Source organism: Podarcis gaigeae (genome assembly GCF_964106915.1).
Source record: "Podarcis gaigeae genome assembly, chromosome: 2".
Taxonomy (NCBI): Eukaryota; Metazoa; Chordata; class Lepidosauria; order Squamata; family Lacertidae; genus Podarcis; species Podarcis gaigeae.
The window spans coordinates 4,332,289-4,358,474 of NC_139679.1; the positions used below are offsets into that span (position 1 = coordinate 4,332,289).

Below are 26,186 nucleotides of genomic sequence, written 5' to 3' on the forward strand. Positions count from 1 at the left end.
GGCAGCTCCTGGCAATGTGGGCTGCCATATGTGTAGAATGGTCTGTATCGTAGCTGCTCAAAGCCTACCCAGAAACAGAGATCTAAAAGGCACATTGACCTCCTAAGATACAGATCAGGCAGGGAAAATAATCTGAATGGACTTGGTATCTCTTTCTGATCAGACAGCAGACGAACTGGATCTCTCAAACAGCAGGCCTGGACCAGATTAACCATTGAGCAAGCAGCCTAAGGCCCCAGCAAATGTGGGATCTTCCCTTCCGAGATACATTTATTTGGAAGTTCCCCAATGTAGCACACCTATCCTGCTCCTGGCACACATCATTTTCAAAAATGCCTCAAAACAAAAATGGGACCTGTCTCTCATTATGAGACAAGGAGAAAATAGAAGCCACTGTGAATCCAGCAGAAAGAAGAAAACATCAATGGCTGGCTGTCTGGCATGAGAAGATAAAGGAAATTGTAGAACATTTCAGAAGAACAGGATAGATAATAGAGAAGGAAGCTACTTCATTGCAGAGTAACAGAGCAGTATAGGTAAGCAGAGCAGAAAGGGATGCCTGTGATCAGAGATGTCTAGTCCTCTGAGAATACAGCTCAACCAGAAGGACCCCCATGCTAAGCACTTCAAAAGTAAATGATGTATTTGGCTTTGAGGCTATATTTGTTTATTCTGTGACTAAATTTATATCCCTCCCTTCTTTCCTGAAAAGACGGCATGGGCAGCTAACAACATTAAATCAACAAACAAACAAACAAACAAATATTTGAACATCTATGGTATTTGGATGTCCGTACTCCCTTCCAAAGGACTGCACAAATAAAAATGCCTTTAAATTCTGCCTGAACATGGCCAGGAAAGGGGACTGCCTAATCTCCCCAGGAGGGAGTCCCAGAGATGAGGTGCTGCCACGGAGAAAGCCCTGTCTTTGCCAGTCACAACAGAGCCCTTCTCCCTCTAATTTTAAACTGTGTGTTCAGGCAGGGACATATGGAGGGAGGTGATTCTTCAAGTGTTGGCTCCCAAGTAATTTTGTGCTTTGTATATGAGCACCAACATGTTAACTTGATCCCAGAAGCTCACCAGAAGCCAGCAGAGTGCTCTCAGGATTGGAGTGTTGAGCTCTCCTCCAGGCACGATCATGTGCTCTAACTTGGCCCTATTTGTCCCTAGTTTTGCACCACCTCCGTTCTAGCAATCTACCAGTCCTTTTCATAGCCCAGAGCTCCGCAGAAAATCAAGGGGCTTTCCAGCTCCCATGGACCTAAAGAGGACACAATCACGTTGACGGCTCTCTACATCTCACCATGCCACGAGCAGAGCAAGGGCCTCAACAACAGCAGCAGCAATGCCAGCTGGAAAATTCCCCGGACCATTCAAGAATATTTCATTTTCCATAGGTCTGCAGGGGCAGACCATGCTCAAATCTCCCCCACCCCTGCAGGGAACCAGTCACTTAAACTTCACAAGGGAGTGATCTATCCATAACAAGGTGATAAGACACCCTCTGATCACCACTGAATCACTCCCAACCCATTCCATAACCAAAACAACAACAACAACAACAATCAGACTAAATATATGGCCGACGCTCTGTGTTGGACTACTGATGACTTAAGACAACCCCCTGATTGTCATGGCAGCCATGAAGTCCTAAACTGATTTCCAACAGGACAGCTTCCGTGAATGGACAGTGAAGTCCTTCATAACCAGCACACTAGGGTTCTACAAAACCACACCAGAATCTGCATCTGCCAGTTCAGGGAGGCTACTGGGCAGCAGGATGGATGATACACCAGCAGCATCCGTATTCTGTATTTTTGGCTAAGTATCAGTCTGCATCTGTATGAGAACTATTTTAATTCTTTTAACATGTGGAATAGTTTTAAATGTTGGTAATGGTTTTTATATATGGAAACAGTGCTTTTTTCCTCAGGGGGTACTCAAGGGTACGCAGTACTGCCCCCCCCCCCCGTTGCTAAAAAGTGTAGCACTTATGGGAACAACTTCATGGTGAGTAGCAGCACCTATTTTTCTAGGGGGGGGGGGAAACTGCCTGGAGTGGAACTGTTTTTAAACTTTTCTTGTTTTGTGGTGGTGATTGTTTTATAATTGTAATATTTCATTACTGTTACACACCTGGGGCCTTATGGTAAAGGGCAGCTAAAAAATCTAATAATGTAAATGAATATCAGGTACACCACAGCCTATATCTGTCTCCCAGCCTGACTGGCTTCCTGCTAACACAGATGGAATCGTGGTTAACTACTGTGACATTCCTCTAGACACATACACACGGTTTTGCCCAGTGCTGTATTGAGTACTTGGGCAGAAGGGCTCAGTAGGATCAGGAAAAGTTGAATGAACAAGTTAACAGGAAGTTTAGTTTATTTGCACTTAACATGATTCCTATAATGAGTTAGTTAGATAGAAAGTTAGTTCAGGCACAGAGACCTGTCCTACATCTTCCACTGTGAAGACAGGTGCAAGAATTCATTCAGTTACTTTAGCACTCTCTTACTCCCTTGTTTTCCAAAGATCCAACCACCTCCCTGGCCAAGTTCCCACTTCTAATTGCATTTGTTGTCATTTAGTGATTTGCTCCTCAAATTCTTTTTTTGCATTCTGTACTGTCGGCTTGCATTTCTCAGTTATTTTCTTGGTTTGGTCTCCTCATTTGGACAAGACTTTCATTTTCTAAAGTCTTCTTCCTTGATGCTGCTTGATAAGCAAGCCAGAATCCTCCTGACCCTAGTGGTACTTTTCCTAAATTGGGATATACATTCTAGCTGAATTTCTATTATTGCTGCTTTGAACAATTTTATTATGTTTTTAGATATGTTGTAAGCCACCCACAGCGGCTCGGGAAACCCAGCCAGAGGGGTGGGGTATAATGATGATTATTAAATTATTATTATTAATTCTCAAGCATTCCAAAGAGATCTGACTCTTTACTTTTCCTCTCAACTTCTTTTTTACCAATCACCTGCTTTTGGGGAAGTTTCCTCTTTTGAAGTAAAATGTAACTGTGTTGGATTTCTTTGGCAATGTTGTACATGACAGTAATTTAGGCACTGTCTCCAATCAATTTAACAATATTTACATCATGGAGCAGGTCCTGAATTATTTTATTAATAATAAAAATTAAGTCCAGAGTCTCTCACACACACACCTGCCTAGTTGGTTTCATCTCCAACCATTGTATGGTACAGTGTTTTAAGATATTTGGAAATTTAGTGGCACGACAGTGCATCAGGGAGAACATATGACGCGAGTATGAGGTTTTGTTTCTTAGATGAAAAAATGGCTAGGTTGGATTCCAGGTGGCTGAAAAGGTATGAGGTGAAGAAATGTCTGTCCCTACAATGTCAAATTGCATATAAGCCACTATACACCAGAACTGGAAATGAAGAAGAGGGGAGAAAAATTTCAACACTAAGCTGTCTGCTGAGCAATATCCCCTGGAGCATGTTCTTAGCTGCATCCTTCCACTTGAAGGGGAGCTGCTGTGCCTGTACATGAACTCCTCATCTGTGCTGAGCTCTTGCTTTAGTTAGATTTGCACATACATTAAGGGCAGCAAAGTAGGAAGTCTGATCCATGGGGCACAGTCTGAGTGATGCTACATAAGGATAGTTCGACCTCAAGGGATCATTAAGATTTTAAAAATATTGCATTGAATTGCCTCTTGTTCTGTGGCCAAAAAAGTAGGAGCTCTGTTGATACGGATCAAGAAATGTGCCCTGACATTGCTTTACCTAGGAGCATTTTAAATTACTTTCATGTTAAGCTAGCCCCTGATAACATATTGTTGTGCTGAAGGGTGAACGTGGAATTAAGTAACTTTCACATCTTTTTTAATATCTACCCCACTGAAAAGCGATTTTTATCAGTTTGCAGCATTAGGAGAGGACAAGAGGTAGATCTTGAGCTCTTTTCTGTCTAAGCAGATGCAGTTTAGGGAAAACTCTGATTACCGCCCCCCCCCCATAAAAGATTGCTCATTCAGACGCTCTGCTAACATAGAATGTCTTGCTGCCATTATTTAAGGGGTAAAGAGGACCCCTGACCGTTAAGTCCAGTACTTGCACTTTTGGTGTGCTTTCAAACTGCTAGGTTGGCAGGAGCAGGGACCGAGCAATGGGAGCTCAACCCGTCATGGGGATTCGAACCACCAACCTTCTGATGGGCAAGCCCTAGGCTCTGTGGTTTAGACCACAGCGCCACCCGCATCCCTGCCTTTATTTACCCACAAGTAATTCAAAGAGAAAATGAATCTCACAACGAGGTTAAAAAAAGGATGGAGAACTTGTGGCTCATGAGTTAGGGATGATGGGGATTGCGGTCTAACAGCATCTGGGAAGACCACAGGTTCCCCATCCTTGGATTCAAGACAGCCAAATGTTCCATGAGATTATGCAAGACTCTATTCTCATAAAGGTTCAATGCATGGTGAAGATGGCTGGATCCAGATTGAAATATTCTCAATTCTTGCATCCAGTCCCCATGCCTAGCCTCCATAAAACTGCAATTCTAAGCTCACTTACTTGAAAGTGAGCTAAAATGAAATAAGTGGAACTTACTTCTTAAGTATATGCGCTTGGACACCAGCAATCTTTTGAATACACCAGTGTTTTAGTTTTATCTGTGTTTGCATGTGTGTGGGAGAGGTTGGACACAAAGTGATGTTACAAAAGATGAGACAATTTGAAGGACTCCACAAGCAGCCATGCATGGTGCGAATTTGCTCTGCAAGACAAATGTATGCAAGAAATCACACAGAGGTACCTAAAGATCTGCCGCCTTTTGTGAGAGCTAGAAGAAAAGCCTTCTTTGGAGAGTCTGTTGGTTAACATCAAAGAAAAGCATTGTTATGGGGTTTCAAGATCCTCTCTCCCTTAAGAAAGGCTGAAGATGGAAGGAAGCATGCATGCATGAGTTGTACTAACCTGCTGTCGTTCAGGAATCCGTTCTGGCCAGACTACCAGCAGACAGCGCCACACAATTTGAAATGGAAACAAAAAGAACAGCTCTCATAAGATATTTGTCCTGGCAAGCTGAAATCAAGGGGCAACTAGGCACTCAAAAAGAAAGGAGCCAATAAATTATAATCCAATATGTTTTGGATCTATCAGGTCCTTCATCAGAAATTTCTTTTTTTTGTAACCTTTTTCTGTTACAAAATTGTACAGACGTAAATCATAAAGTATGACATTGCTGAAAAAATGGGCCACTGCATATATTGTTTTACAGTGATTACAGTAAATCAGTTCAATGAATTCTTCAACCAATCAGCTTGGAAAACACAGAATAATAGGAGTGAGCTAATGAGTAGTGCCAGCTTACACTATATTGTAATATATGTTGCAGGTATTTCTCATCCATGTGTTGTTTCATTTGCATATTTAATAAAATCATAGAATCATACCACACAGTGTAAAAATTATCTCCTTTTTTCCTATATCCTTGCAATCTTCAATTTTTGCAACAACATTTCCATTTTAGCTGTTTGCCAATATTCATTAATTGCAAGGCTTTCCAAGCTCTGTCTGTTACTGTTCTAGCAACTGTTCATAAATGTGTAATTAATTCCTTACTTCTTGATTGGTTTTTATCTGAAGTATGTAAGTTAAGTAAGGCTAAAAACGAAGTTAATGGGATTGTCTGAGCTGTAATCTGAGGTATCTCTTTAAAAACTTCCTTCCAAAATAGTTCTATTTGTGGACATTTGTGGATATTTCCACCACAGTTTACTAGTTCTGCTGAATCTCTCAGCGGCTTTTGATACTATTGACCATGGTATCCTTCTGAACCATCTAGAGTAGTTCGGAGCTGGGGGCACTGTTAAGCAGTGGTTCCACCCCTTCCTCCTGGGCTGTGTACAGAAAATGGTTTTGGGGGATGAGTGTTCAGACCCCTGGGCTCTCACTTGTGGGGTGCTTCAGGGCTCTGTCCTCTCACTCATGCTTTTCAACATCTATATCAGGTATGTCAAACTCCCAAGAGACTACGATCTACTCCCAGAAAAAAAAACCTAGCAGTGATCTACCCAAGGGGGGGGGCAAAGTTGTTGAGCTTTTTTAAGGGGGGAAAGCAATGGTTCTGCCGGTTTTGGGGGGTGGACGAGCAAAAAAATCCCTAACCAGGTAGTAAGCCCGGCAGCTATAGCTCTGTCTTCAGTTTTTGCAATTGTGAACAAATGAAGGACAGAGCGAGGGGGTGAAGCCGGATGCTCCCCACCCCGCTTTCACCTGGGGATCAACCTGTCAACCACGGTTGACCGGATGGACATCCCTGATCTATATGAAGCTTCTGGGAGAGATCATCAAGGGTTTGGGCTGGGTGTTCACCAGTATGCGGATAATACCCAACTCTACCTCTCTTTTAAATCAGAACCAGTGAAGGCAGCGAATGTCTTGTGTGAGTGTCTAGAGGCAGTTGGAGGATGGATGGCGGCTAACAGACTGAAGTTGAATCTTGACAAGGCAGAAGTACTGTTTTGGGGGACAGGGGGTAGGTGGAGGACTCCCTGGTCCTGAATGGGGTAACTGTGTCCTTGAAGGACCAAATGTGCAGCCTGGGAGTAATTTTGGATTCACAGCTGTCCATGGAGGCACAGGTCAATTCTGTGTCCAGGTTAGCTGTTGACCAGCTCCATCGGGTACGGCAGCTGAGACACTACTTGCCTACAGACTGTCTCACCAGAGTGGTGCATGCTCTAGTCATCTCCCACTTGGACTACTGCAATGCGCTCTACATGGGGCTATCTTTGAAGGTGACCAATACAGAATGTGGCAGATAGATGGGCGACTGGGAGCAGCCGCCTGGACCATGTAACACCAGTCCTAAAGGATCTTCACTGGCTCCCAATATGTTTCTGGGCACAATTCAAAGTGTTGGTGTTGACCTATAAAGACCTAAACAGCCGCAGCCCAGTCACTCCAGGGGTCTTCTGGCAGTTCCCTCATGGCGAAAAGTGAAGTTACAGGGAACCAGGCAGAGAGCCTTCTTAGTAGTGGCGCCCTCCCTGTGGAACACTCTCCCATTAGATGTTAAGAAGATAAAGAACTACACAACTTTTAGAAGACATCTTAATGCAGTCCTGTATTGGGAAGTTTTTAATGTTGTAAACATTTTACTTTGTTTTATATGTGCTGTAAGCTGCACAGTGTGGCTGGGGAAACCTAGCCAGATGGGCAGGATATAAATAATACAGTTGTTGTTGTTGTTGTTGTTGTTGTTGTTGTTGTTGTTGTTGTTGTTGTTAAGCATGTACCAATAACTTGGCATCCTCTTCAGCATAATTTAACACCTCAGGGTTAAATACCATCCATGCACAATTTTGAGTGAAAGTGCCATAGTAGTTGCTGACACTGTTTTATATGGTGCTTTTTGCCTATAAATTGTTCCACTTATCCTCAATGTTTATCCCAATTTAGTTCCCACCAACTTTTTAGATTTTGCTGAGGGCAAAATTGGTTCTCAATAAGGGTTCTGTATAAAAGGGAAATTTATCTCTTAGTCATTATACTATCTATTTATATTCTGTTTGCTTGTGGCATCATTTTTATTTGTTTATTTTTAATAAATTATCTTAAACAATATCCTAACATCCATGAAATTTTATTATTTTCTAAACCTATTTGCATCTCTCCTACTGTAAGAGGTTGTCCCTTACTATAATAATCTTTAAAGTAATATAAATGGTTTTCTTTCCATTATATGATCTGTTTTTATTTTGAAATAAAGGATTATGTTGTATCAGAATTACAGGTGGGTCCTGGGAATAAAACTTTTGACCAAATTTTCCCATATTCAAAATGATGTGTGTGTATAGGGGTTGGTAAACCAACTCATTGATCAAAGCTTATTTTTCATTAATTCTAATGCCCTTATAGGAGCATTATCAATAGCTATATCCCATGTTGACAACTGGATTCTCTTATTGAATGACATCAATTCCACCATGGACTAAGGTGGCTTGCTTCACAATAATTCAGGGAATTTCAAAATGCCGAAGCTCAGTCTTTTGTTATGCTGTCTCTACTTTCTAGTAAAAGGGGAGACAGCAAGACAAAAGATTAAGCTTCTGCATTTTGGAATTCCCTGGGGGATCCAAAACATGTTGGGATATAAACTACTGGACATAAAAATATTGGGTATTTCCCCTACCTCTTTGCTTCCTGCTCCCCACCCCCACCCCAATAACTAGTCTCCAACCAAAATGTAAGTATGCTCACTGACCTAGGGAGGGAGATCTGTAATTTGATTTATACATGCAGCTCAAGACACACATTTTTACATAGAACTTATATAGTTAAAAACACCCAATTACTATTAAAAAGGAGATACTTTTTACTCCCTAAAAATAAGGAACAAGCAGTTTACAACCGAAAGGTTAACCATCTTGACAGTTCAGGCCCCTTCATTTTTGCTCTCCCCTTGCTCTCCCTGCTACTGATTTTTTTGGTCTGATGGTGTTAGCAGAAGACTGGGGGGCCCCTTTGGCTCCCAATGGCCCAGTTAATGTGGAGTTACATTGGAGTTTGCCTGCTTTGGTTGAACATCTGAGGTCTAAGGGTGTAGTAAAACAATAGACTTTATACAAGAGTGGGGGATTGTGGATTATTTTTTTTTTAAGCCAGAGCAACTAACTTGTATTTCTGAGGTTTAAATTATCATTGTAAAACAGCTTCGTTTGATTATGTACATTCATTTTGGATCCATGTTGGTCATCCAGCAGAGGGTGCATCAAATCCCACCCACTTTTGTTAATCATTTAGTTAAGTAATTTTAATTCAGTATGGACCATTCAAAATGAATTTCAACCTCCTTGCCCAACATGGTTGGTATGCCTAACTGCTCAGCATTTAAAAGCACCAAATTCCTTTAAATCCATTAAGTACTGATAGTAAATCAGCACAAGATGATTTTAAAATGAATAAACAGAATGTTTAACAACTTCTGCATACAGCAGCAAATGATATCCACAGCCCTGATTGAAGGCAAATGTTGACAGTGCTGGACTGCAGAACCTTTTCTTGGTGATTGGATAGGAAAAGGATAAACTGTTTAAAATAAATCAGATTAGAACTCATGGTAATGCATAAGAGAAACCTAATGAAAAAGACAGCTTCATTAAGTATATATTTCTATGAGCCCACGAATTGTTTGTGGATACTCAATGCTACAACACTGCTGAAGCTAAATAGGCATGAACCTAGACAACTAGAATAGAAGATCATGTAGGAGTAGGATTTTTTAAAATGGTATTCATGCTCACCTCTCGTGCAAATATACGTTCTCTAACCCTTTGATACTCCTCCTCTCGCTCCTCTATGGATTTACTCCTCCGTCCATCTTGCAGTGGGATTCTGATCTAGATTGACAAACAGAATTTACCTTAGTTAAGACCTTAGTATACATTCACCACAGCAGCAAGGAAAAGTATGCAGTGAAGAATTGATTTATGAACACTATAAGCATGTGGGGGGATCACATTGACACAATGCTATGGTGCACAGATTTGCAACCTAAATTGTGCATTCCAGAAGCACATTTCATTTGGCACAACTCTTCCTTTTGAACTAAGAGCATCACTTCCAGTGACCTGAGTGAGTTAACTTAGAAAATTTTGTGTAAGATGTCACTGCTGTTGAAAAGTACAAATGGGAATTATTTTGCTTCCGAGTATCACAATCAGCCAACATCAATCAATTCCCACTGTTCTGAAACATGCAGTCCACACCACAGGTAGGCACACCTACACAAAAAGGTGATAATGCAAACTGCACTGCTTCCATCATGACATCTGTCGCCTCCCCATTTACATTAAAAGTTACCCCTCTTTGTTAGGAGGAAAGGCCAACGTTAAAATATTATTTACTTCTCCATTCACTATTCAGATAGCATACCTGAACAAAAATAAACCTTGAAAAACAAAAGTTGCTCTTAACTCTTAGCCCCAGCAGTGAAGATTGGTCCTTACCAATGACTTAATCAAGTGAAGTTTTGGTTAATTCAGTTAAACCAGCTAAAGCCTGTAGACCTATTCATTTGTTGGGTTTCTGTTAAGGGTACTTTACATGGATAAAGGCCTGCACAAGGCCAATTGTTGAGGCTGAATTTGAAACAACACTGGAAAACTCCCAGTTTCAATTCTGTGCGCTGACCATCACACCTTGCTGATTTGTTATGTGTCTTCCCTCATACTTGCCTATGGTTTTACCATGGTGATGACTTTAAAATGTGTCAAAACAGCAAGGCAGCTATCAGGCTCTCTTGCATGTCTGTAGAAAAACTCAGTGGCAGAGTATGTGCTTTGTATGCAAAAGGTCCCAGTGTCAGTCTCGTCATCTCTAGTTAAAAGGACCAAGTAACAAGTGGTAAGGAAGAGTGCTGCTGCCAGTCAGAGCAGAACAAATCAGATTAAATGGATGATACCGGACTAGATGGTGTAAGGTATTTTCCTATACTCTGTGCAATGAAAATTTTACTTACTACATCGTTTTTCTACAGTGCCCTTCCTCAGCAAATCAGCAACAACTATCAACCAGCAGGCTACCCACATCAAATCCAACTTCTTCTAAGTCCCCAAGGACTTAGAAAGCAGTTTTTTACACAGCTCTGTAAGCTGTTGAATTTCCCCTAGTTCCCGTATGGTGCACTGATCTGTATGCAACGATAGGACACCTCAGCAAATTTGTTTTCCCCCTTTGTTTGAGGGCTCTATAGAGAGAACTGGACACCTAGTGCAGAACAACTGCTATGTTTGTGCACATAAGCCCCAAGAGAGCCCTTGGTATTCACATCACACAAAGACTTAAGGAGTGTGAGATGCACCTCTCTCACCTGATTATCATCTCGATCAATGCTGGCGTCATCTCGTTTGAGGATAAACCTCTGCGGAAACTCAGAGCTCTTCTCATCTTTGATGTGGTCAGAGAACCTTTGTTCAGGGCTGTAATGAAGAGCCAAAGGAGCTTTCATGAGGAAGGGTGGTGAAAAACTAAGGAGACTGAATGCTGTATCAGCACAGCTGGCAACGTTTCCCTTTTTTTAAGGGAAATTCCCTTATTCCAAATAGGATTCCTTGCAAGAAAAGGGAAACGTTGACAGCTGTGGGTATCAGAGGAATGCATTCATCATCCCTATCAACCAGGACAGGAAATGAAAGGACTAAGAAAGGCATACAGTTGCAATCAAAATTATTCAACACCCATTGCAAATTAGGTTCATTATCAAAATTTACAGACTTTCAGCTGTTTGCAATGAGCAAAACAAACAAAAGCAATTGAAATACTTCAAAACAATGCATGCTTCAAGTGGTTCCCCCAAATTCAGCTGAAATTACAACTTATGCAGGCTTCCCCAGTCTCACTATTCACAAGAGCACAAATACACCAGGTGTTGTCTCAAGCATACCTGATGCAATTAATCAAGGGCTTCATTAGTGGCACCAGGTGTGCTTGAGCTGGAACACATGAAATACCTGGACTGGCTAGGGCTTTGCTGAGTATCAAATTTAGCTGTGTGTTAGAAATTATGCCTAAATCAAGAGAATGGTCCAAAAAGGTAAGAGAAGAGATCATTGCCCTTCACAAACAAGGAACAGGATACAAAAAAATAGCAAAGGCAAGTGAAGTAGAGACTAAGCTGCAACCAGGAAGCTGCCAATTCAAATCTCACATCTGCCAGGAACTCAACAGGAAACCTTGAGCAAGTGATTTTTTCACATACGAATCCTAACAGAGGAAATATGGAAATAATAATACTATCCTGACATACACAAATGCTGTAAACATTACTGAGATCATATGGGAAGAGCTCTGAACACCCAAAAGAGATATATAAATTATAAGTATTAATTTTACTAATTTTATCTCCCTCCCTCCCATCCACTAACTGGCTTAAACCCATTCTTGCCTTACATTCTTGTGTTACTGGTCTTGTTGATAATGACGGCTTTCCCAGTTTGGTCTACGTTGTGGTCCATGCCAAAATAGGCAGCAACCCGGTGTAGAAGCATTCTGTGGTATGAGGTCATTTGGGGAAACTTCTTGAATTGATTGCTGACAGCAGCCAAGTTCAAATGGGGATGGAGAGGGGGGGAAGAAGAGAAGAGAAGAGAAAAGAAGACACATTCTTAAATTTAAGCAAGCATTATCTTAAACTAGAGCCTAGGGCAAGGTGACCTAGTCTCACTGAAATGAAAGCAAGGGTACATGAAAGCCCACAGACTCACGGGTTATCTGCAACTGAGCATGACTTGTAATTTTTTTAAAGAGTACTTCACTGCTGGCACTGCTATGTAAGGGGCACAGTAAAAAAACAGAAGCACCTAAGGAACCTCTTTATTGGAATACTGTCTTCCGCAACAAAGCCAGGGGCTGAATTCAACATAGTGCGAAGTGGGGCATTCAATTGGACTTTTCCACATTTCCATTAACTTGTTCTGGTTCCTCCCCCATCCTATAAAGCAGATTTAGGAGGTGTAGGGAGGGACACAGGAGTCGGGGAGGAATGGCTAAGCATGTAGGCGGACCCCACTCTGCACACCCAACAATCTAGTTGAATCCCACCCAAGACACATGTTTTCATTGGAACATTTGATTATTGCAATTCAGAACCTAAGATTCAATCACTAGGAGACCCCAGAACTGTGCAAGTTCACTGTGACCAGAGTATAACAATAAGAATTTAACAGATCACAAACTGGTTTTTTCATAGACTGCTAACTGGCACTCCTAAGTCTTTTTCTGGACAATCTTGAACATCTGCAACAGGAGTGGGAAGACCTCAGACTTGTGGGATCTATTTTGTTTTCTACTAGAACCCTGGGATCTACCAACCAGAGCCAAATGCAAAGCAATGACTAGGTCAAGCAGACATATGCTAAGAGTGAAGAAACAGGATGCCTCTGAACACAGGCTCAGTCCCTAATCAGTTGTAATCAGTTCCCTAATCTAGCTGACAAGAGCTTTCGCTCAAAAATCCACACCAAAAATCAGTCCATCCTCCTATCCAAGAATTCTTTTTCAGCAACCTAATGTAGGTGGGGGAACTTTTCATTGTTGCTACAGGTAACTCACATCCTATGCTTATTTTATGTACATGATTGCAGCTTTGTGCAGGAAAAATAAAGCGATAAATGGGGAGAGAAGGAAACCCACTCTCCATTTATTTATTTATTCCCCATGCAAAGCTTCCCTGGCTTTAGAAAGGCAGTGAGGTCTGGCAGCGTTAGAGCGAGGTGCCGGGCTTTGGGACGGAACCCTCCTGCCTGTTTCCCAAAGCTTGGCAAGCACTTACCAGGCTTTGGGAAGGTGGCAAGGGGGCTCTGGGACTCTGCCAGAGCTCTCGTGCCACCTTCCCAAAGCTGGAGAAGCCCAAGATTACTGTTGTGCATTGGTGGGGTGGGAAATAAATGGAGATTCGGATTCTTCTCTCTGATTATTTATTTTCACCACCTACACACTCAAAGTTGTGGTCATGTTAGGTAAAATAAGCCCTTGTCTCCTTTCCAAAGCCAAGCAACCAGCCCCCTATCCTGCATATGGGCAGTTGTTGTTGTTATCATTTACTGAATTTATATACTGTCCTATACCCGGAGGTCTCAGGGTGGTTCACAGAACAAAATCAAAATATAAACCACAAAGTATATAATCAAAATAAAAATAAACCCAATAACCCCTCCCCACATTTTAAAAGGGCACACGACTCCTGGCATTTCTGCTTTTACATGTTGATCCCCATAACTGACCCTTCATATAAGATGTGAGTTACAGTAGTACCTCGGGTTAAGTACTTAATTCGTTCTGGAGGTCCGTTCTTAACCTGAAACTGTTCTTAACCTGAAGCACTACTTTAGCTAATGGGGCCTCCCGCTGCCACCGCGCGATTTCTGTTCTCATCCTGAAGCAAATTTGGGTTAGCGGAGTCTGTAACCTGAAGCGTCTGTAACCCAAGGTACCACTGTACTTGTATTGTTAATGGGGAGTCAGAGACCTTTACCAATCTTGCTCTAACACCCCTGCTGAAGATATTCAAGATTGCCCAGAGAAAGAGCTATGGAAACTTAATTGTTTCCATAGTGAGGGTGCCCTCATCTCGAACTCCCTAAGATTTGAGAGATTTGGAAATATCTGTTGTTGGTTGGTCCCACAGTAGAAAACAGAATTTTTTATTACCGTGAACTTCAGTTTACAGATTAGGGGGACAACATTCCTGACAGAGATGACTCCCCCTACTGAAGACAGGCAGGGTCTTCAACTTGCAACATCCTCTCCAGAGGGGAGGAGTCATCCCATCTCTCCAGACCAAGTAGCACAACAGAAAAACACCTCAACCCTTAAACGGGTGCCTGTACACCAGCCAAATAAATGGGGCACAGACCTAGAAAGGAAGAACACTCATACACAAAGCATGTGGTTAGGCTAAGGTTACCAGATTTTTTTCAATGAATCCACAGACACTTTTCAGCTTCAATGGATTTTGTATGGGGACTGATTTGTAAATCCAGGGACTGTCCCCAGGAAACAGGGACTTCTGGTAACCTTAGGTTAGGCAGCAATGCCAAAGGTAATGCCCCATAAATTCTTCCCCACATCAATCTAGCAACCGCTGCCACTACAGGCGACAAATGCTGTAATGCAGGGGTCAGTAAACTTTTTCAGCAGGGGGCTGGTCACTGTCCCTCAGACCTGGGGGGGGGGGGGGGACACACTATATTTTGAAGAAAAAAGATGAACGAATTCCTTTGCCCCACAAATAACCCAGATATGCATTTTAAATAAAAGGGCACATTCTACTCATGTAAAAACACGCTGATTCCTGGACCATCCGCAGGCAGGATTTAGAAGGCAACTGGGCCGGATCCGGCCCCTGGGCCTTAGTTTGCCTACCCATGCTGTAATGCATTGAACCAAAGGAAGATAGAGGAGGGTGGAATGTCGTCGTCCCCATCTGTAAACTGAAACTCAGGTAAGAATTTTTTTCGTTTTTACCAGGTGTATGGGGATGACATTCCTGATAGGGATATACCAGAGCAGAATCCCAAAGTTTGAGAGGGCTTCCTCTACCTCCAGATCCCTGTGGAATTACTCTCTGCAGCACCTTGCAACCAAAGGCTGCATCAGAAGAATTTTGTAACACTTAATGAAAGTATGGAGAGAGGCCCATGTAGCAGCCCTACAAACATTTGCTATTGAAAAACCTCCCTTACACGCCACTGAGACTGCTGCCCCAAGCAAGAAATGAGCAATAATCCCTAAAGGGGGGTATTTGCCAATTGCTTGATAAACATGAAAAATGGTCCGATGGAGAGCTGGAGACTTTACTACCCTACAATGTACCATCAAAGGAAACCCTCTAGACTTGTGGAATGGAGCCGACTGATCTAAATAAAGCTTTGGGGCCTTATGCACACCCAATGAATGCCAAATACGCTCCTCTGGGCAAGAGGGGTTAGGACAGAAGGAAGGCAAAACCATTTCCTGTGATATATGAAAAAGGGAATTCATTTTAGGGATAAATCCTGGGTCAGGTTTGAGAACTACCTTATCCAGATAAAAGAAACAAAGTTGGGGGTCAGAGGAAAGAGCACCCAACTTGGAAATCCATCTCAGCGAAGTAGTGGAAACAAAGAAAACTGTCTTAAAGGTAAGCAACCTTAAGTTAGAAGAATCCATAGGCTCAAATGGAGCCAATTAACCCTGTTAGGACCCAATTAAGATCCCATGTAGGAAATCTATGAACTATCCTGGGAGCCAACAGTGCAACCCCTTTCATGAAAGGTTTAGCCAAAATGTGAGCAGATAGAGGATAGCCCCCTAAATTGAACAGATGCTTATAAGAGCAGAAAACTCCTTCTTAAGGCACTAAGTCCTTTATCCAGATCTGACTGTAAGAAACCAAGGAAGTCTGAAACCTCCACTGACAGAGGATTAACTCCCATATCTGGACCCTACAAAAGAAAAACTGTCCACATAGTAGAATACACCCTATTAGTGGAGTGGCGCCCAAAGCTAGAAAAGTAAGCAGGACCTTGCCAGAAAAAGGCAGATCCTGCAGCCGGAGCTGAACAGCTTCCAATCTGTCGGACATAACAGCTCTGGTCAAATACAAAATAATGGGCCTTGTTTCAGAAGGTCCCTCTGTAGAGTGAGACACCATGGGTCCTGTTTACCAGGACCAGAAACCAGGGCCTCCTGTTGAATACGCAACCACCACTATGACCTACACTTTCAGAAGAGGAATCAACATTACAAACTTTCATTCAGAAAAAAAAAACTACTGCAAAATTATTCCTTCACCTTAAAATTTATTTTGGTTTTCCTAGCAATGTTAAGTTATAGGATATTCAAGGCCTTTGGGTCACCTAGGCTCCAAAGTTCAAGAGCACTACAGATGTTCGACTCCTGCACATGATATGCAATTGGAACCCCATAACATAAAGGCACTGGAAACTGCCGAATTGGCTTAGAGCACTAGTGACCATCTTTTCCAATAATTGTCTATTTAGACAAGCAGCAACTCTCCAAAGTTTCAGGCAGGCAGAGGTCTACCTCAGTATCCCTTCCCTTTCCAAGATCCTTTTTCATGGAGATGCTTGGGACTAAACCTGAGATCTTCTGTTCTTCCAGTGAGCTATAGGCTGCAGTCCCATGAGTAACCTGATGCTCATGTACTGAATAATATCTAAGTGTATGGGTTCAACATATATTTCCTATATTTCTGATCCAAGGCTTCAAATGTTTCTGCAAATATGAAGTGGGTGTTATTAAGCATGATGCTGATCTCCCACTGTGTATATCAGCATAGAAATAAGCGGCAGGATAGGGAAGCCTTGTCCACTTCTGGGTGCCACAATTTAAGATGGATGTTGAAAAGCTGGAACATGTACACAGGAGGGCAACCAAGATGATCAAGAGTCTGGAAACCAAGCCTTACGAGAAGCACTTGAAGGAGCTGGGTATGTTTTGCCTGGAAAAAAGGAGACTCAGGGGAGATAGGATAGCCATCTTCAAATAAGTTTCTTTTCTCCTGCTCTGCAGAGTATGGCACAAACCAATGAATTCAAGTTACAAGAAAGGAGATTCCAACTAAACATCAGGAAGAACTTTCTGTCAGTAAGAGCTGTTTGACAGTGGAACGGTCTCTGCTGGGAGGTGATGGACTTTCCTTCCTTGGAGGTTTTTAAGCAGAGGTTGGATGGCTTAGCTAAGATTCCTATATTGCAGGGGGTTGGAGTAGATGGCCCTTGGGCTCCCTTCCAACTCTACAACTCTATGCAACCCTACACCAGCAATCTTGCATTTCTTCCTCACTGAACATGAGCAAGCTTGTTATGGGTAGAGAAGCATGACTCAGAGATGTCTCTATTTGTGACTGAAGCTCATGTTCATCTGGAAAAAGCTCACTGGCAAAAAATGTGCTTTTGGTAGACATGGAGAGAGTTTCAAACCCTGGAATTCCCATTTAGAGAATACTAGAGAAGGACTTCTAACTGAAGGCAGAACAAGATGATACAGATAACACCTGAGTCTTGGTTCAGGCATTCATAGAATGCATGAAGACATATGCATCCATGTACTGGCCTCACCCCCAATGTTCCAACCCACTCAACGCCTGAATGTGCTTACAAGCCCCATTCATACCCTCCCATTCACTGAAGAAAAGTGAAGAATACAACAGGTTGAGCACATGCACCCGCAACACACTTTATCATCATCATCATCATCATGTCTATGGTTGTTAAAGTTGCAGCCCAGCACTTCCTCCTTCTCTCATCTCCAGAAATGTTCTGTGAATTTCAATGCATGACATTATGAGAAACATCTCACAAGTGAGAGAGAGCAAGGAAACTCCATGTGATATCACCATTCAATCAAACTTAATAACAGTAACTGGGAAAGAGGTGAAGAAAGGGAAACATAGGGTAGCTGCACATTCTTCATATTGTACAGTTCTAATCCAATGCCCCAGAGCAGGGGTGACTAACCTGTGGCACATTAGCTGCTGTGGGGCTACAATTCCCACCACCCATGAACACTGTCCACAATGACTGAGGCGCTGTAGTTTAGCAACATCTCAAGGAACACAGATTAGCCACCCCCACCTTAGAGCAGAGATAGCCAACAAGGTATGCTTCAGAAATTGTTGCAATATGATTCCCATCAGCCTCAGACAGTATAGGATGGGAGGGATGATAGGATTTCAATCAGGGAGGGTTTGAGTTGGAGTCCACAATGTCTGGAGGGCACCACATTGATTACCCCTGCTCTGGGGGTAGTCACAGTCATTTAAGGAAGAATGCACAGGGCTAGACAGACTCTATATAAAGGCAGCCTTCATGTGTCAGATAAATACTGTATACATTTCTAAGGATTGTTTGAAATCAGCAGCTTAATTAGTGAACATTCTCAAACAAATCAGTCTTTAAGTCACTCTGTCTTACAGACCAGTACATTACTTACTTGTTATCGTTAATAAATTCCAGAATCTCCTGTTCCAATTTTAGCAGCATCATTCTGTCCCTTGGAGGATGGGAGAGAGAGCAGGGAGAAAAGGAGAGGAAAAATCATTCAGAGCACAAATGGCTATACAATTGTCTCTGAAAAATCTGAAGATTAATATCCTCCTCCACTCCAATATTAATCAAAAAGTTCAATGTAATTCAGCATTGAAGATATCACTACCCAACCTGCATTGGCAGATGCAGAACAGATGTAGCAAGTTAAAAGTAGACCAATCCTGTTCAGGTGGATTCACTTTGGTGCAGTGATTACGCTTCTAGAAGCACAATATCCCATGGGCTCTCATTGTGCTTGTATTATTGAACAGAAACAGTACATCAGAACATAGGCAATGACTGGCATTCCGTTTTGACATTGTTTATTAGTGAGATGGCAGGAGGCACTTTACAGAGAAGTATTTGGAAGCTATTTATAGGTGGTTTTTAGATCTGTTAAGATTCCTTCCTGACTAACTCATTTCACACTTTTCCTCTTTCTGTTCTTATGCACAGTATATGAATGCATCTGTTTTGTTAGTCTGCAATGCTAGAATTATTCTAATCTTGCTAGGATACTCCAAGGGGTCCAGTGAATATTGCATAATTATTGAAGCAAAGTGGATATTGGATGGGAGACCACTATAGTCTCCATATAACAACAGGACTAAGTACAGCGGTGCCCCGCAAGACGAATGCCTCGCTAAACGAAAAACCCGCAAGACGAAAGGGTTTTCCGATTTTTTAGCGGCTTCGCAAGACGAATTTCCCTATGGGCTTGCTTCGCAAGACAAAAGCCCATAGGGAAATCTCCGGGGACAGCGGGGAAGCGCAGCGCGCCTTCTCCTCTGTTCCTGGACCTGTCCTAAGGCTTGCGGTGGGAGGTCCGGGAACAGAGGACAAGGCGCGAAGGGCTTCTCCTCTGTTCCCGGGGCTTGCGGTGGGAGGAGGGTTTTTCCTCCCCACCGCCAACATTCAGAACAGCATTCTGAATGTTGGCGGTGGGGAGGAAAGCCCTCCTCCCACTGCAAGCCTTCAGGACAGGTCTGGGAACAGAGGGGAAGGTGCGCAGCGCTTCTCCTCTGTTCCCGGGGCTTGCGGTGGGAGGAGGGTTTTTCCTCCCCACCGCCAACATTCAGAACAGCATTCTGAATGTTGGCGGTGGGGAGGAAAGCCCTCCTCCCACCGCAAGCCTTCAGGACAGGTCCGGGAACAGAGGGGAAGGTGCGCAGCGCTTCTCCTCTGTTCCCGGGGCTTGCGGTGGGAGGAAGGTTTTTCCTCCCCACCGCCAACATTCAGAACAGCATTCTGAATGTTGGCGGTGGGGAGGAAAGCCCTCCTCCCCCCAGCCTTCAGAAGAGTTCCCGCCTAGGCTGCGGATAGCAGCCTGCTGCCCCGCGCGAGGGGCGCTCTTAAGCAGAGCGCCCCTCGCGCGGGGCAGACATTCGCCGCTTGGGGAGCCCTGCAGGGCTCCCCAAGCAGCGAATGTCTGCCCCTCACGCGGGGCAGCAGGCTGCTATCCGCAGCTTGGAGAGCCCTCTGGACCTCTTCTGAAGGCAGGTGGGGGGCAAAAGTCTTTGTCCCCCCTGCCTGCCTTCCCGGGGGATTTTAAAATGCTGGCGGGCGGCAGCGCTGCCGCCCGCCAGCATTTTAAGATCGCCCCGGACAGCGGAGAAGTCCTCCGCTGTCCCAGGGTTTTTAAAATGCTGGCGGGCGGCAGCGAAGGCTTCGCTGCCGCCCGCCAGCATTTTAAAATCGCCCCAGGACAGCGGAGAAGTCTCCGCTGTCCCGGGAAGGGGGGGGAAGCAAAGACTTTCGCCCCCCCCCGTCGGCCTTCAGAAGAGGTCGGGGGACAGACTGTCCCCAAACCTGGTCTGAAGGCGGTTTCCATAGGAACGCATTGATTGATTTTCAATGCATTCCTATGGGAAACCGTGCTTCGCAAGACGAAAAACTCGCAAGACGAAAAGACTTGCGGAACGAATTAATTTCGTCTTGCGAGGCACCACTGTATTAAATATTTGTTTAAAAATAACTCCACAGGAGTTTGAGCCAGTGTGGTGTAATGGTTAAGAGTGTTGGACTAGAACTGGGAGAGCAGGAATCATATTCCAACTTAGCTATGAAGCTCACTGGGTGTTCCTGGACCAGTCTCCATCTCTTAGCCTAACCTACTTCACAAGGTTGTTGTGAGGATGAAATGCGGAGGAGAACAACGGACACCACTCTGAGATCCTCAGCAGATAAAGGTGATATATAAATGTAATAAATAAGTAGTAATAGGAAGAAGAAGAATACAACAGCGAAGAAGAACACGACGGTGACTAGACCAGGGATGAGGAACCTGTGGCTTTCTAGTTGGACTCCAACACACCTCAGCCCTAGCAACAGTATAGCCAATAGCCAGGGGTGACGGGGTTGAAGTTCAGAGATGTCGGGGAGGGGGGACTCAGGTTCCCCATCTCCAGCCCAGAGAGCCCACTGGATACTTTCTCACTCTCTGAGCTTGGACCCTCTTTAATCTCTTACTCATGGCTAGAACCAGTGGTCAGGCAGGTCAGAGCACTGAGAGAAAATTAATTTTAAAGGAAACCCCAGGGAAGGCATCCTTAGTGGACCCTAATGAGGTGCTGCCTAAGAATGTCACATGCTGAGACAGGGTCTGGACCCCAAAACCACTGAACAGTCCGCTTATTCCAAGGCCTCACGATGGCCATTTTATGCTCAAGATGCTGGAAAGTAAGATACTAGCATCCTATCACATGTGCCTTTGAGGCTAGCAAGGCTGGACAGAGTGCATTCTAGAGAATTCTCAATTAGTGCTCTTAAACTTCCCACATCTCATGAGTTAAAGAGCCCATTGATAGGTGCTTGCCTATCTCCACTATGCAGCTGCTGCCGCCACCACCACCACCATAGATTCCAACAGTTGCTGATACTTTCTGTTCCCTCTCCCATCCTTTCTCCTTAACCATGCAAGCTTGCAGGAACACCTCCTTATTCCCACTTGCAAATCTGCCACATAACCACAGAGGAACCTACCTTGGGTTTTTCTTCAGTGTACTCACTAAAAATTCATGCAAATCTATTCCAGTGGAGTCTGTGTATTCCTGGCTGGAATCTATAACAAAGAAAACAGCAACATACTCAAGAAATGCCATGCTCACAGGGAGAATATCCATGGAGTCAAAACAAGCCAGAATATAAAAGGGGTTCTGACAGTGTTGGAAGGACCAAGTTAACGGCTGCCTCTGCCATCACCACAGCCATGGCTTCCTTTGGAGCCAACGGTGGAAAGCCCATTTGTAGGACATAACTCTAGCACTTTGAAAGAGCAACAGGCCATATTTGAGGGCAAAGTTACCACCCCAGAACCTTCAATACCACCAACTGCCTGAACAATCATATGCTAAATTATTGTACCTGACAAGATTACTGGCTTTACACAAATCTCAGAAGGAGAACTTCTTAAATTTACATCATGCACTGCTTTGTGGAACAGAATGTGGACCAGAAAGGAAAAGGTAATTAATTAAAGGCTTATCTCAGCAGTTAAGGTGTGTAATGACTGTTTTCTCAAGATTTTCATTAGTGGTCTACCTGTGCCCATGTCAGCAAAAAAATTCAGAGTGCTAAGGAGACCAAGGACATTTGATATTTGCAAATTCTAATATGAATTGATGTGGACTGAGTCAACCATTGCCTGTAACACATGTATGTACAGTGGTACCTCGGGGTAAGAACTGAACTCGTTCCAGAGGCCCATTCTTAACCTGAAACTGTTCTTAACCTGAGACACCACTTTAGCTAATGGGGCCTCCCGCTGCTGCTACACCGCTGCAACTCTATTTCTGTTCTCATCCTGAAGCAAAGTTCTTAACCCGAGATACTATTTCTGGGTTAGCAGAGTCTGTAACCTGAAGCATCTGTAACCTGAAGCATCTGTAGCCCGAGGTACCACTGTATAAAGATGTGTACTTTCAAAGATATGTTTAAAATAATTGTTGAAATATATACTTAAATGCAATTTTCTGCAGATTTTTTTAATTGTAGATTAACATGAAAATGGAATGGAATGGAATAAACTTACAGGTGGACACATGCAAATGTGAATCAGTGTGGATGGGAAAACTTTGGCTCTCCAGGTGTTCCCATCCATCCCTCTCTATTTGCCCTGCAGGCTGAGGCTGATAGGAATGGGAATCCAAGAACAGCTGGAGTGCCACAGGTTTTTCATCTTTGTGATATAGACTGGAAATCCATTCCTGGGAAGTTGTGGCAGATGCCCTTATTAGACAGACAGACAGACAGACAGACAGACAGACAGACGTTGACATATAATATTGTAATACTCCTTTCCCCTTGTCATGTGGTCAGCTTGAATGCACAAACTGAAAAGAAAGTCCCAGACCTCTGGTAAATAGGGAAACAGAAACTACTGCTCATCTTTTCCCACAGAAACCAAGTTCATTCCAGAACTGAGACTGTCTTACCTCTAGATAGCATTTTCTTGGGTGCCTTCTCCTTATTTTTCTCTTTTTCTTCTTTTTCAGGGCCATCTTTTGCAGACTTGTCATCTTCCTTGTCAGAGGGGCAGCTGACGTGCAACTGTATGATATCCTAGCAACAGGAGAAAATCCACACTTTGAAGGCCTCAGAGCTGATGTTTTGCAACCAACAAAAGCTGGAAATATGGTATGACGACCAATTTGATTCCAGTAAGAAATTTTACTTCTGGGTAGAATGGCTAAGAATATCAGAAGAGCTTGCTGGATTAGGCCAGTGGCCCTTCTAGTCCAGCATCCTGTTCTCACAGTGGCTGAATAGTTGCCTGTGGGAAATCAGCAAGCAGGATCTGAGTACAAGAGCACTCTCCCTTCTTGTGGTTTCCGGCATCCGGCTAGTCATCCTGGGTGATTTTTGCCTCCCTGTGCAGCATGCTTGCTCGTGAGATTTATGTGGAGTTATGATTTTTATGCTATGAACCTGTTCTTAAGTTAAAAGGTTGATTGCAGTGGATAAGATGTCCTTTTAGTCCATCTGCGTCCCCTCTCCTCTCCAAACATGACATTACACCCCCCCCCCCAAAAAATAGAATGCATTAGATTGTAGGTAACTGATGAGTAATTACAGTATATATTCAGGAAGTGGGGGATTTTTGCCAGGTCAGTAAGGAACCCTGTGGATTTTTGCCTTCCTGCCTACAATGTGGCATGGCTCACTTAACTAATCTGTACTATTCTTGCAAGCCCTTGTGGTAGGTATATTTTTGTTGCTCATTTGTTGCATTTATACCCCACCTTTTTCTCCAAGACAGGGTGGTGTAAATGGCTCTCTCCCTCCCCATTTAACCCCCTGTGAGGTAGGTTGGGCTGAGAGGCAGCAACTGGCCCAAGCTTAACCAGTGAGCTTCATGGCCTTGGGGGGGGGGTGGAACACTGGTCTCCCAATCACTAGTCTGAGATTCTAACCACAGCTGTCTCTGGCACCTTGTTTGCTCCTGTTCTTAGATTGCAGCTCACTATATACAATCTGAACTAGGTGTGGCTCTGCCATATAAATGCATGCTATGGGTGCGGTTTGCTGCTATCTTATGGCTTTGAGGTTAAAATCCCCTACAGAGATCTGATCATAGGTATAGTTTGGTATCACTAGAAGATGAAAAGCTTCTTTAATACACCCTGAAAACCTTGTCTGAATTTGACTTTTTATGGTTTTGATCTGATGGCTCGAATATGCTATGTTTCAATAGGCGCTCATATAGGAAGGTATGCTTTTTAGACTTGGGAGACAGTAAATCAGAACAGAGGTTTGCTATGAAAGCACACACACTAGCGTACAGTAAGCCTGCAACTTATGCTGGGTTTGCGTTCCGGGGACTGCGCCTAAAGTCAAAATTGAGTGTAGTCAAAAGCCATTGGGAGGATTGCCAAAGTCATTTTCCCAGAACCCTGCTCCCTTTTTATTTTTATTTATTTATTTATTATTATTTGCACATAAAGCTGAATGTGCACAAGTTAAACATGCACAAGTTGTGGGCTTACTGCATCCAGATAACAAATATACATTTCTTAACCAGGACTGTCATTTTTCTTTTAAAGGCTTGAAACTTTCCTACTGGTAAGCTTTCAACCTTGATCAGAACTATTAAGAAAAATCATCACTGAAAGCAGTCTCTCCCATGGCTGGAAAAGTGATGTGACTACAACTAGGCTTACCTGGGTATCCAATGTCCCATCCACAAAGGGGCTAGAAGACTCTTCACATACAGCCAGGCTCCTGACTAGCTTCAGCTTTGAATTTGACTGCAAAAGGAGGGGGGGGGGGAATCTGTAGTAAGACACAGGCAGCTAGAATTCCCTTTCAATATATGAATGAGCTGCTGTTCAACTAATGCTAATTAAGTTAGCTCCATACTAATGAGAAATGCAATTACGTTTTGTCCAGTAGTAACACATGGCAAAACAGTCAAGCAGAAGATACCAAGTGCATAGTGATTTTCTCTCCCTTAACATGCTTGATAGAGATTCAAGTCTGCCACCTGTGGAAGTACTTAGCCTCTGCTAACACAGTGACTTGAAGGTCATATACATTGATAGGGCTTCTCTGAAGCTAACCAACCCATTAAATAATCTGCAGGCTGTTAAACCACTGATGGTAAGTGACAAAAAGGAATGACTAATTTCTTCCTGCCTTAATTGAAAGCTTGTCATTAAACTGCTGCCTTCTTGACAAACGTAGTTATTCTGGTTGATCTACTATAGTAGCATTTAAAGAAAATGCTTAAAATAAATGTCTGCCTCAGACTGTTTGGTGAATGGTCCTGCAAGTAAGAGAGTGTGAATGGAGCAACACAAAAGTATTTTACTTGAACAGAAGTAGTCATGGTGAAATATGGTCTGGGAACCATAGTTAAGATATTATCTCCAATATAATAAAGGAAAGTTAAAGGTGCATATGACAAGGGCATAAGAGAATCAAACGGAAGAAAAAGTACAGTGCCACAGCAGTTTAATCTCATAAAATTTGGGGCAGATACAAATTACAAATACTATAAACACAAACTCTGAACTAATACTAGGTCTTAGTAAAGCAATAAACCACCACCTGGGCTTTGCTGTTTTTGGACTGCAATTGTGAGCAAATGCTGCTCCATAGAAAATAAAGGATTCTAGTACCTCCCTTCTCCTTAACATTTTACCTCTCTATGTGCAGGGAAATGTTTTGTATTAAGCATGTGAACTCTCACCCGCAGTGTAGAAGTTGTACAAGTCAAGACACAGGTTTGTCACCTCAATGAAATAACCAGGTCTGGACACTTAAAGCCAGACCAAGATAAGAGTTTTCTATAGAACTGCAGAGCTCAGATGGACCCCAAGGGTCATCTAGCCCAACCCCCTGAAATGCCGGAATTTCAACTAAAGCGTCCATGACAGATGGCCATCCAACCTCTGCTTTAAAACCTCTAAGGACGGAGAGTCCACCACCTTCCAAGGGAGTCCATTGCACAGTCTAACTCCTCTTACTGTTAGAAAGTTCTCCCTGGTGTTTAATCGGAATCTCCTTTCTTGTAACGTAAAAACACTGCCTTGAGTCCTACCCTCCTGAGCAGGAGAAAACAAGCTTATGCCATCTTCCATGTGACAGCCCTTTATATATTTGAAGGCGGCTATCA

At 43.2% G+C, this 26,186-nt stretch overlaps 1 protein-coding gene across 11 annotated transcripts in view; it reads right to left on the reverse strand.

Annotated features, from left to right (window-relative positions):
- R3HDM2 (R3H domain containing 2) overlaps positions 1-26,186 on the reverse strand; it is a 143,235-nt gene that overhangs the window by 42,287 nt on the left and 74,762 nt on the right. For 7 of the 11 annotated variants that reach the window (XM_083729170.1, XM_083729168.1, XM_083729165.1 and 4 more), the window contains exons 4-12: positions 24,730-24,816; positions 23,005-23,131; positions 21,554-21,632; positions 18,477-18,536; positions 11,931-12,071; positions 10,852-10,960; positions 9,284-9,379; positions 4,950-4,981; positions 4,789-4,842 (exon numbers count right to left, since the gene is read on the reverse strand). In XM_083729170.1, the coding sequence (XP_083585296.1) occupies positions 4,789-4,842; positions 4,950-4,981; positions 9,284-9,379; positions 10,852-10,960; positions 11,931-12,071; positions 18,477-18,536; positions 21,554-21,632; positions 23,005-23,131; positions 24,730-24,816 (785 nt within the window). The remainder of the gene's footprint in view (positions 1-4,788; positions 4,843-4,949; positions 4,982-9,283; positions 9,380-10,851; positions 10,961-11,930; positions 12,072-18,476; positions 18,537-21,553; positions 21,633-23,004; positions 23,132-24,729; positions 24,817-26,186) is intronic. The other 4 variants (XM_083729163.1, XM_083729162.1, XM_083729167.1 and 1 more) reach the window with 1 other exon arrangement.